The 13,185-nt window shown below is 37.6% G+C and overlaps 1 protein-coding gene across 2 annotated transcripts in view; it reads right to left on the minus strand.

Moving 5' to 3' along the window:
• Emcn (endomucin) overlaps window positions 1–13,185 on the minus strand; it is a 91,152-nt gene that overhangs the window by 26,230 nt on the left and 51,737 nt on the right. For both annotated transcript variants that reach the window (XM_048456944.3, XM_087897543.1), the window contains exon 5: window positions 491–529. In XM_048456944.3, the coding sequence (XP_048312901.2) occupies window positions 491–529 (39 nt within the window). The remainder of the gene's footprint in view (window positions 1–490; window positions 530–13,185) is intronic.

A 13,185-nucleotide genomic window follows, 5' to 3' on the forward strand; every position in this document is an offset into this window, starting at 1 on the left:
GTAGATCCACAATTTCCATCTTGTTAGGGACACTATTGAACATTAATTCAGAGTAAAAATTCAGGTGGCCAGACATGGGAACTTTTTGGTGTTAACATTTTAGCTTTTAACTGTTGTTTACAGCATCCTTTTGGATTCCAGAGCCGGATTTTCTGTAAAAGTAGGTGAAGAGACTGTACTCTTTTGTGTGGGCACACTGACCAGTACCAAACTGGGCAGCAACCTTCGTAGGTGTAGTTCTGTCCCCAGGACTGGCTCTACCTTCCCCCACCAGAGTACTCAGGCTTACCCTTGGTATTTCTAGATTTAGCTTCAAAACTTGAAGCCTCCTAACATTTAGTTGTCCTGTATTGTTCTCTATTTCACTCTGCTTTCAAGCTTGCTTATGTGTACATATATATATATATGTATATGTATATACACATATACCTATATGGTCTCATTCTTGGGATTTTCCAATGAATATTCAGAGAAGAAAAAATGAACTTACCTGGTACTTCTGGTGTTTTGATTGAACTCTGATTCTCAGCTTTTAAGGAAAAAAATAGAAACATTAAAATTAATTGTTGATTATAATACCTGGTTTTATGGTTGTTTCAAATGTAAGTTTTATAGACATCAGTTTATTTTAGATATGATACGTGTGTCCCTCAAACTATACAATCATGGAGCTTTACAACTCCAAGAAACCCCAGAGCAAGAATCAACTAACTTTTTTGTCTCTCCCCTTTTCTTAATTTTAAATAATAATTTTTTCATGGTATCATCATAGGTACAAATATACTTGTAGCTTCCTCCTTTTTTTGCAAGACAGTGTTTCTATGTGAGTCTTAGTTGTCCAGTGCTCTGTTGACCAGGCTGGCCTTGAACTCACAGATACCCATCTGCCTTGTAACTTCCTCTTTAAGGCTTAGTGTGCTATGAAGTGTCTGTTGCAATGTCTCTGCCCTGTCTTTTAGTGTGAACTGTCACACATACAAAACACCTAAAGAAAATATATCATAAACTCAGTCAAATACAATACCTAATGAGAGCATGTAATTCTATATTTATAAAACTTTATTTAGAAAAATAAACAGGGGTACCTATTTTGCTTCTCTGACTTACTAAATCTTGGTCCAGTTCACTTTTACATGATCTTACAAATAAAATACCTAAATATAACACAGTAAGTCACAGGTACTTCTATTCCTGTGTGGAAGGGGCTAAACTGTGCTATTGTCCTATTAAGACCCGATGCATCTTATCATCTGGGAAGCAGGCAAGAGTCAGAGAGCTATACTGGAAACTTTAGGGATTCCTGGGTGATAGCTACAGCCCAAGAGAGATGTCAACATGAAAAGTCACTTTAGAGAACCTTCAAAAACAAACAAATAAACAAACAAAAACCCTTTTCAGTAATCTTGATGATGTGGACCATGAAGAGAACTTGCCTTGTGAAAATTATAGAAAACACTTCAGAAACCAAGTAGAGGCCTAAAAACATTTACAAATAATGTGCGTCTTGTGTGTATTCAACTCGGTGGCCAACATTAGCATCTCAAATTCAACCACCTCACAGAGCACCCTTGAGTGGTATCCTCCAATCTACCTCTTCCTCTGCCTTCTTGGATCAGGGCAAGGGACCATTTCTTCTAGTTGCTTGTGGCCAGAAAATTCCTTCTGGAATCTCCTTTCTGTTTGCCTCTATATTTTCTGAAGCTCTAGATTAATGTTTGTTTATCTAGTTCCCAAGAACTCCTAGGACAATGTCTTGAAAGTTAACCTTGATTCAGCACCTCCCTGTTCCTCGGTGTGGCTGGCCTGTCTTCATAGGATCTGGGGAGCCCCTTCCTCACTCCTCAGTCCTCTTTAACTCTGCTCCACATTGTACTTGGTGCTGATAGACCAAAGGTTCAAAGATACAGAGTTCTTCCAGACCTGGGCTTCTTGTGTTCTTTCCTGTGTCTCGGGGTTCTCTCAAGCCACCTCACTAAGCTGTGTCTGCATACCCTTCACACCAGCCTATCTGTCACCTGACTTTATTTGCAGCCCTGCAATTTTATTGTTATACTAACGTTTACTTTCTTCTTGAAAAATTGCTTGTTGTTGCTGTATTGTATCTCTCTGAGGATAGATTTTCTGTCTTATGTAGAGCTGTGATTCTAGTACCTATCCCTAGAATATGCTGCTGTAAGTCGCTAGTATATGGAAAAGAATGCATTTTAAATTTAATGTTTATGAGAGATAGTGTTCTCAGTTTGTAGATCTTCAAATATTGGCTGAGAAAAATCAAATCACTGTCTTTTTTTGGGGGGGGGGTTATTTTGAGACAGAGTTTCCTAGTAGTTATGGAGTCAGTCCTGGAATTTGCTCTTTAGAACTTGAACTCACAGAGATCTGTCCGCCTTTGCCTCCTGAGTGCTGGACTTAAAGGTATGCACTACCACTGCCTGGCCTTCAAATTACCGTCTTCAAAGTGGAACCACAATGACAACTCAGAACTTTGCTTCCAAACCTATCTACTCTCACTAAAAGAGACAGTTTTTCTCCTCCTAAATATTCTAAGTATAAAGCTTATATAATTAATTTCTCCTTTGATAACTAATTAAAATACTTTTGAAAGTGGCAAAATGCTGCATTTGGGAGATGCAGTTAAAATATTTATTAGCAGCTAGGATTAGAATACAAAGAAAATCAAAACCCTTTCTTCCTTTTGTTAATATCAGGTCACAACCTTTTCTGCTGATAGACTTGTCTGGGAATGAATAATTCTAAGCTTGGATCAAATAAGACCTTCTGGCTCTCTTTTATTTGAATTTCTTTTAGCCTCCAAAATGCATGATAATTTTATATGAATAATAAATAGGAAGTATAACTGTGTTCTGAAACTTTGCTGGAGTGTAAAGAAACATTTCAGTTCATCTCTTTATACTGAAGAGTCCAAGATCAAAGTCTATACATATATTTGTATATGGAAAACAAATGCTGAGGAAAAAATTCTACAGTTGTCAAATACTTAATCAATATGACTGGGCATAATGGCCGCAAACCTATATTTCCATCACATTGAAAACTGAGGCAGGAGGATCACAAGTTTGAGATCCCAAGTCAGAGCTCCACAATAAGACTGTCTCTTAATAAATCAGGAATTTAGGAATAGCTCAGTGAAAGAGTGCTTGCCTAGTATGCTCAGTGCCTGGATCGGACCTCCAGTACTTTTGAAACAAAAAGGAATGTGCTCTTCCCTCTTGAACTACAGGAAATAGTTTGAAGATAACAAACTGTTTTTTAAATGAATACAACATTTAACATAGACTCAGTTTAGAGGGTACAAAAATCTCATCAAAAACAAATGCTCTGGCATATGGCTAAATGTGGGTATCTCTGGTTTTTATTTATAACTGTAAGGACACATATGCGCTGTCAGAAGGCCACACTCGGATCTGTAGAGGAAGCAACAGAAGTCAAATCGCAGATGCATATGGGACGCTTTTGCTAATATTCTCACACAGTTGGATGATCGGTAAAAGACAGAACTGTTGGCGTCTGTTGCTGAGTTGTAGCCTGTAATATGAAACTGTGCTCTTAACAACTGAAAATATATTTCCAAAGCTAAACTTAAACATTATTATTTAGAACAGAAAGCTTTACTAACAATACAATATCTAACTTTGCTTATTTCACAGGGGAGCCTGTGTTTTCAAATAATGCACTATAGTGGCACACAAAATGTGATGTTAAAGGCAGGAGAAAGAATATATTGGTCTATTTTTTATATATGATTATCCACTTCTATTGAAAAATAAGCTATGAGCAATTTCCATTATATTAACTCTGTCATCTGACACTAAGGCAGTGGACATGGACATGAGATTATTTTTGGTTTTCCTATGCTAGCCCACGCGACTAAGACTATTATTCTGCAGATGCATCCTGTTTGTGCCCACAGCATATGATATCAAATAGCTAGCCAGCAAAGGGAGAAAGCTATGGTAAAATCCTTGCCTATGATGTCATGGGGAAATGGCTCAGTTTATAAAGTAGCTTTGGCAGAGTTGGCAATCAAACAAATTAATGATTTCTAAATTATAGGATGATAGAGGATTGCATTACATGAGACAGAGTCTCTCCAACGGTCGGAAGGGAACATTCAATGAAGATGTTATTTTCTGTCAGTTTAAGGTCTGTGGGGATACTATGAGGATGCAATATGTGTGTGCATGCATGCCTATGTGTGTGTGTGTTCCAGCATGGGAAGGTGTGCTGGCCCACGTATATGTCTGCAGAGTCCAGAGGTTGATACTGAGTGTCTTTGTCAATTGTCCTTCACTTGAACTTTTGAGACAGGGCCTCTCACTGGTTGACCTGGCACTCACCGATGGCTAGATTGACTGTGCAGCAAGCACAGGGAGCCTCCTGTCTTTGCCTTCCAGCCCTAGGTTTGAGATGCACACAACCATGCCTGGCTTTTCACGGTGGCGCTGGGCATCTGCCCACAGGTGTGCATGCTGACACAGCAGCAGACTGTTTACGTACTGAGCCATCTCCTCATTCCAGATTTTATCTTATAACAGTTCTCTAATCAGTTCTTCTCAACCTTCCTAATGCTTGACCCTTTACTACAGTTCCTCTTGTTGTGGTGACCCCCACCAGACCAGAAAATTATTTTTGTTGCTACTTCATAACTGTAATTTGGCTACTGCTATGAATAGTAATGTAAATACTTTTGGAGTTAGAAGTCTTCCAAAGGGGTCCTGACTCAGAGGTTGAGAACCACTGCTCTGAATGAATATCCTGAGGCCCCAAGGAGCTTCAGAGATGGTCAAAGACCACAACACAAATGAATGTTTGTACTTAATTTTTTCTTAACTAAGCATTTTAAATTGAAAATCTTTACTCATAACCACTAACCAAACTTTCTCTTGGCATGATCAGAGACACCATGGTTTTATTTTAAGACAGGTGTGGTGCTTTGAAGGAAAAACTCCTGGGTATGGTTCATTCACATGGTCAGATAGTAGCACCTCTGAAGGTCTACCAGCTATTGTGAAATCAACTCTTTTTTTTTTTGTATAACAGTAAACTCCACACTAAAACGTGAATACTTATGTGATAAGGAAAGAGGAAGCAGCGGAGGATGGGAAGGTCAGGAGCCCTAGACAAGTCCAACACAGGGCCTGTGGGTCATACCTATATCTGAGAATACAGCTGGACACTTAGTTGTAAACTTACTGAAAACATTAGGGCACATTTCTGAGACTTTTTAATCTGTAATGAGCAAAGAAAGGTTCAAGTGTAGACCATAATTTCATGTCACAATGTCAAGAGATACTGTGGTAGGAGAAGGGAATTGGGATTTATAATAAGATTGGAAAAAGACATCTTATAAATGTCCAGAACTTAGCAAGTAAGGAAGACCATCATTCCCTCTCCCTCATATGAAGTCTGACATGACTGAGGAAAGAATACAGAACAAGTTTATGGATTGATGATCCATTGCAAATAATTATGCGATAAGGAAATTTACTTGTTAATCTATTTATCAACACATATATAAGTGTTGTCATTAACAATCTATACATAATTGTTATGCACTTCGATTTCCACAGGCACCAGTCCACAGTTACTTGGCCATGTTGCTTTGGACTGTGGTGAAGTGGTGTGCCATGACGGGACACAGCAGAGCAAGCCAGCAGAAGCCATTTAAAGCAAAACCATCCATAAATGTAACACACCATCATGAGGCCAGAGCCTTCACGAGTCAATCACCACCCAAAATTCCAACCTCTGCATACTGCCTCGCGAGGACCAAGCCTTCAAGGTAAGTGTTTTGGGTGACCCCTGTGGGACCCAAACCACAATAGCACAGGCAATGAAAAGAGAGAATGTCATCTTTTTAACACCTTAGTCTTAAACTGGAAGCGCAGAGTGAGAAGATTAGTAAGTTTCCATGTAATACCTGTGCACTTCATGTGCTGGCTCACAAGAATCACTGTTACTGGCCTTTCTTTTGAGGCTTATACCAGTGCCCAGGAAGTCAGAACTACACAGAGATGGTGAATGTGTAGCAGCAGAGCTAGGTGCACTGAAGGCTAACACAGGTCACTGGTCTGAGATGAGTTTCATGATGACACAATCTAAAAGTCTTGTGGATCTGGGATCTGTGGAAAAGGGATCTATGAAATATAATGTATCAAAGCTCTTTTGATGGGATTCTTGTAGATTAAGACAAGCTTTAGATCCCATAACAAATGTCTTAGACTCCATGGGTAGGAGAGCATGAGGAGAAACTCACGTGTGGACACGCAGACAAATGATGTCCTAAAGGGACAGAGTATCTGTGATACCACAAGCAAGTTATCTAAGAAAGGCAGCAGTCCCCAGAAAGGAAGTGAGATCCCATTCCCGGCCTCTAGATGGAACCCTGACGCAAACAGGATTATAGACTTTCTGACACTAGACTTATGAGGTGATGCATCTCTGTGGCATAAACTTCTTCCATTTTTAGACCCTTTTATGGCTGAGACATTTTTATACAGCTTGCATGTACATCGCTATCTAAAATAGACAAACAAATCGTTTATTGTTGATAAATCACAATAAAGTGGTTTTATTTATCCTTGTAGTATCTGTATAATTTTACCAGTTATTAAATATGAAGACATTTTTATACGATTGAGATGGGTGTGCTTGTTTATTTTTCTAAAGAATTAAGTCTTTGGTACTGCAAGACAAAGAATTTCTTCAATAGTCTACAGCGGACTGGTGGCTTGGTCTGATAATCGTCAGTGCTAAACCTGCCATCTCCCGTAAGAATGTAGTACAAAATGGAAGAATTATGCACAAGGCAACTTCAGAAATTGCTAAAAATTCTGTCCTAATCTCAAGCTAAAATTCATTTAATAACTTTAAAAATTAACTCACGTCAGTAGCTCAAAGAGAGACTTTAGAAACATCGTAACACAATCTAAAGAGATAGCAGTTTGATATTTGTATGCTGTGAAATGATGGAAGGCCAATATTAAGTCTTTTCCTCATAAATAGACCATTATGATTCTATGAGAACCTTGTATATACAGTATTAACACAGTCACGGCAGTCCCTGCCAAACTAACCAAACTAGGGTTTCTAATGGTTCATCCTATCCAAGGTACTGTGCAGGAAGTACAAAATGTACTTTCACTGGGACTTAATAAAAGCTTTCTTCAGTAGGCCATGAAGGCTAGAAGTGCTTCCAAGCCTCGTGAATGAAGGAAACCTGAAGTTACTCACCTTCATTCAATTAACCCAGTGAACACAGACAGGTCACAAACAGACGTTGCCATGGTGGATGGACTTATTCTTCAGAGGGAAGAAGTGGCAACCTGCTGAGCACACTGGAGTTCATCTGGACTTCACGAAGTACGTATTACATGGTATTCATTAATTGCCCACTAGCTAGTAAAGTTTTTTCATTTGCATAGTACGGCATATTTAGTGTCACTACCCACCTGTTAAAACCTCTCTGAATATAAATTAAGTAATGGTAACTTTTCAAAGTTGGCATAGTCATTCATTCAAATGTTTTGGCTTCCATACTGAGTGTTTGATTTTTCTTTTTTAGATAACTTTTCAGTTTTGTTTTATTGAAAACGTTTGGCAGTTTTCATCAAGCTTCCTCAGAACTAAGTTTTCTAAATTTCAGCACTCCAAATAATAAGCTCATTTTCCCTCTCAACTTGCACTGTCTGTTTTCAAATGGAATGCTTAATTCTATTTTTATTTCACCACCAAGAATTCTTCTTTGGTTGATAAACGGCCATCTAAAATGTGGACAATTATAAATGGAAAGTAGTTTGTGTTTTGCAGGACTAGTAAAGGGCATACACTCTTAGGGCATACGCTCTTTAGGACGTCTTTGCCCTACTAAAGACATGTATACCCATGATCCCTTTACTTAGCAAGAGCCTTAGATTAACATGAAGCTTCTCAGAGAGTCCTGTCCAAGTAATCCATCATCAAAGATGTCAAAGTTTAGATTATTTTTGTACAAAGTACTGATGAAATGTTCAGCCTGCTGTACTGGTTTGGGCTGAAATGACACTATTTCAGCTTGTTAAGTTATTTATTCTGAAATCATTTTCATCTGATGTTAGCACAGCCCAATCAATGTTGGGGTATCATTCTTCATTTTTAAACTACCAGTCAATTAGTATTTAAAGTTTATATAAAAATTCTGCGTGTTGTTGGGCCATATTTTGGTTCATTTAAAAACCTTTACTTTTTATAATGGAAGCATTTAAGACATTTTATTTCAGGTAATATAGTTTCTGTCATCATTATACTTGATTTAAAGTTTAAGATTCTGATATTTGCATTTAACTTCTTGTCTATTTTTTCTCTTTTATTGACTTCTTTTGTATTGAACATTTAATTAAAAGATTATTATTATTTTTAATTATATACACGCACATGAATCTGTGTATGGGTAGGTGCACATGTGTGCACATGCTGCAAGAAGCCAGAGGAAGGCACCAGACACCCCTGAGGCTGGAGTTAGAGTTAAGAACTGCCTAATGTGAGTGCTGGGGATGGATCTTGGGTCCTTGGGACACAGTACTGAGCCATCTCCCCAGTCCCTGTATTAAGCATTCTTTTAGGATTTTGATTTTTTCCATTATTGATCTTGCAACAGTATAGTTCCATCTCTCATCTTAAAATGCATGCCACTGCCTACATATATTTATATTGTCATATATAGTTTACATATATTTATATATATTGTTTTATATTTTCTTAAAATATAGTTCAAGCCTCAAATGCACTTGTTTTATTTTAATCAAACAGTTAGTTCTCTGTTTTGAGAAGATTAAAAGGAGGCAGAAGCTTTTGTATCTACTCGTGAGTTTGTCACTCCGAACTCTCTTTTCCTTTATTTAGATCTAAATTTCCGTCTGGTGATATTTCTCTCTAGCTGAATGTCTTTAATCATCATGAAATTTCTCAGCTCTGCACGTCTGTAAACGTCCCCACAGAACACCAGGGTGACAGTTTTCCCTCCAGGAGGGAAGATGTTCTTTGCTGTTTTCTGGCAGGCATTGTTCCTGAAGGAGCCTTGCTGTCTTTTTCCTGTGTTCTTTCACTTAACATGTCGTCTTTTCCCTAATAACTTATTTCAAGATTTTCTCTTTATCTTTGGTGTGGTAACTTTTCTGTTTCTTTTTCTATTTTGGGCTTATCATGCTTTCTGAATCTACTGGTCTGTAATTTTTAAATCATATTTGGGAAATACTTTTCTGTTCACCTTTCTCATTCTTTTTTCCAGGAGTTCAATTATTTGCATTTAGATCACTGGGGCCCATAACTTTTTAAGTTATTGCTTGTTTCCTAGGCTTTCTTTATAATATTTATCTTCTTTATTTTCTCCCTTTCTTCTATTGCTGTATTATGTTTAAAGCCATAATTTTATATTTTATTATTCTTTGATTTTAATTAATGAATTTCACACAAAAATGTTGAGACTTTTTTGACCCAGGCCATGATCTATTATAATAAAGAGTCCTTATCCATAAGAAAATCATTTGCTTCCTGTAGTTGAGATGTGGTATTCCTTGTGTATCCATTAGATTAATTGATTTCAACAGCATTTATAGGCTGGAACATCAGATGTCAAACATGGCTTCAATCAAAGATTTATTATAAAGAACTTGCAAATAAAAAAAGTCATTCAGTGAAATTAAACAGATCTAAAGTTTTGATCTGTTCTTTTTGTGGACTTTTAGGATAATATATAGACACCATCCTCCCAGACTGGGGCTCATTTTCCTCTTCTTTCCTATTTGCACATCTTTCTTTCCCTGTCTGATTGATCTGGATGCTGAGTGCTCTGTGTGGGTAGAAGTAGAGAGACTGGGTATCCTTCATTCCTGATCTTAGAGTGAAAACCTAATGTTTTTCTCTACAAAGTGTGAGTTAAATCTATTACATTGATGGAATTCTCCTCTATTTCCATCTTGCTGATCACTGCTTTTAAGAAAAAGTGATGGATTTTGTGATGTCCCTTCTTTCTGCGTCAAGTGAGATGAGTACATTTCATTTATATTTTGTCTCACATTCCAGCTATTTTTTTTCAACTTGAATCAATTTCTGTTTCATGAATAAAGCCCACTTAGGATCACATGTTATAGAAACGTGAAACACCAGACTATTAGTTTCAAACGAATGAAGCCATTCAATAAAATGGACTGGTAGATCTTGTAGTGTGTGGTTTTAGTTTGCTTTGCTGTTGCGGTCACAAACACTGACTAAAACATGCTTGGCAGATAAGGGGTTCTTTTTGGCTTACAGGTTCATCATTGATAGAAAACAGAGTTGTAGTCTCTTTATTTGATCAATGAAAGTAACACATAGACAGAAGACCCACCTACATCACAGGGTAAGAGCTTGGGGCAGGAACCTGGAGAACCGAAGCAGAAAGCTTGGTGCTCACTGGCATGCTTCCCTTGACTTTCTCATCTAACTTCTTTATGTAGCCCAGACCCACCTTTCCAGTGGCGGTATTGCCCACAGTGGGCTGTAACATACATATTTCGCTAATTTTAGATACGTTTACAATGAGAGCTAGAAGCAAAAACAGAGTAGAAAAGCTTGAAAAAGTATGCCGTTTGACTATAAAAGGAGTTTGGTCAGTGTGGATGAGGCATGTGGCTGCGAAGGTGGTTAGCACCAGTAAAATGAATATGATGTTTTGAGGTTATCACAAGAATTATCCAGGTGTCACCTACCGTAGGACCAAGAGGTAAAGATTTTCCAACTCATTTGGAAGCCTGTGTCTGAGAAGAGAGCTATAAGTTGCCACACATGTACAGGGCCATGGGTGTCAGACACTCTGAGACCATGGAGGCTGAAGTCCAACATGGCTTCCCTAGTCACACAACTGACACCCTAGTGTTATTCAAGTGATGTCGGTGTTGTAGACCTTTGGAGGACAAGGTTTATGGAGTCATGGTGGCTTTCACTCAGATATCAAATGAAGGCTTTAGAGTCAAAGCAACATGTGAGACATTTAGAGTCCTTGTAAGGAGCTCAAGGGTAATAGGTGAGGAGTATGTGAGGATGAGAATTAATCGTAAGCTCCAGTGGAACACCCCAGGGTCTTAGAAATGCCAGGCATATACTGACGAAAGCTGCAGACGATGAGTAAAGTCTGCCTAAGAAAGCCCCATGGTCTTTAAAGCAAAGGCCATAGGAACCGCAACAGCACCCTTTGAGTGTCTTTTGGAACTCACTTTACCATGGTTTACAGCACATTGATCTGCAGGGTTTAATGTTTGCTCTGCTGAGTTTCCAGCTTGATGTGCCTATAGTATCCTTCCTTTACCTCAGTTTCTCCCTTTTGGATTGAAGATGTTCATGCTGTATTCTTGTATCTTGGGCACATGGAACTTTCATTTTGATTTTAAAATGCATCACAACTAAGAGATTGCTTCGAATAACAGTAGACTCTAGATTTTAGACTTCTGAACAATGATGGATGTGTTAAGACTCTGGAAAAATCTTGGAGATGAACTAAAGTCATTTTGCCATTGTAAGTTGTCCATCAGTCTTTGGGACCCATGAACAAAATGCTATACTCTGAACATGTATACTCTGAACAAGAAATATTCCTTATGAACTCATATGTTAAACACTAGGTGACCAGCTGGCACTTTGGGGGGACATGGTAGAAATGAGAGTTGGACACTGAGGACATGTCAACTTCTCATTTCATTCCTTTCTGCAATGGGATGAGGAGTCCCATTGTCCACATATTCCCACCAAATACACAGAGTCAAGTATCTGTGGGTTAGACCCTTCGACACTGAGCAAGACACCCCTTTCTCTTAAGTTGTTCTGGTCACAGTACAGTAGTAGGAAGAATAATATAGGATCTAAGAAGCCTAAGAGTAACACACACTGTTAAGTATGGTGTCATCCAGTGATGCTGACATATGTATTCACTGTAGAAATATATTTGACATATATTTATTTAAGGGTACTGTATGATATATTTACATAAATATATTATATAAAGATTATATCATATATTTATCATATCATTGCTTTGTGATGAGAATTCATAAAATCTAGTCTGTTATCAGTTTTCAATCCTATATTCTATTATTTTTAAAAGGGATTATGTACTGTAAGATCAAGCCCTAGAACTGATTCTCACTGCCTAACCAGAATATTATCGTGCCTACCCCAAGCTGTTCCGTATCTCTAGTTCCTTATAACTATTGTTCTTTTGCCTCTGTGAGTTTTTTAAAAAGAGAACAAAACCCGAGACCAAGTCTTGTTAAGTTTCTCAGGATGGCCTTGGATTCACTATTCCCCTGGCAGCTTTGACCTTGAGTTCTTCTTGCCCCCCCTTCTAAAAAGCTAGAATTTCAGGCCTGCACTGCCCAAATCAGAAGTGTTAAACGTTTTAAGATTTCACAGGTAAGCAAGCTCATGAAATGTTTGTATTTCTATTCCAGGCTCATTTCCCTTAGCGTGACAACCTTCAAGTTCACCCACACCATTGCACCATTACACAAGGTATGTTTCTCTTCTTTGTACAGTCTTAGTTCTCTCTAATTTTATGGACATTTCACTACTTTTTCTTTTTTAAATCTTTCATCTGTTGAAAGGCATTCATGATTGCTCTCTATCTTGGCTATTTTTAGTGTGGTTGCAATAAACATAGAAATAAGTGTATGTCTCCCAGATATAGATTTAATATATATATATACATATATATATAATATATATGTATTCCACACACAAATATATATTCCAAATATTTATTTCACATATATATGTAGACTGTCTGTATATATGGAATTACCAGATCATATGGTAGTTCTGCTTTTAATTTTCTGAGAAACATCCATATGGTTTTCTTCAATGTTTGTCCTAATTTATATTCCCACCAAAAAAATCTACCAAGGTTTCTTTTCTTCCAGAATCTCATCCATATAATAAAATTCATTCGAAATCATATGAGGTTATATCTCATTATGATTTTGAGTGAGTATAGTTTTTGCCATCTTTATGTTTTATTGAGAAATATGTAAGTATTTTGTCAATTTTCTTTGTGTTTCTTGCTGTTGAGTGCGTTTCTTATATACTTAGTATCATAACTTATTAAATGTATGGCCATTTCAAGGTTTATTTTTAGTCTGATAAAATGTCACACCTTTG

This window comes from Myodes glareolus, chromosome 17, assembly GCF_982192425.1.
Source record: "Myodes glareolus chromosome 17, mMyoGla1.1, whole genome shotgun sequence".
Lineage (NCBI taxonomy): Eukaryota > Metazoa > Chordata > Mammalia > Rodentia > Cricetidae > Myodes > Myodes glareolus.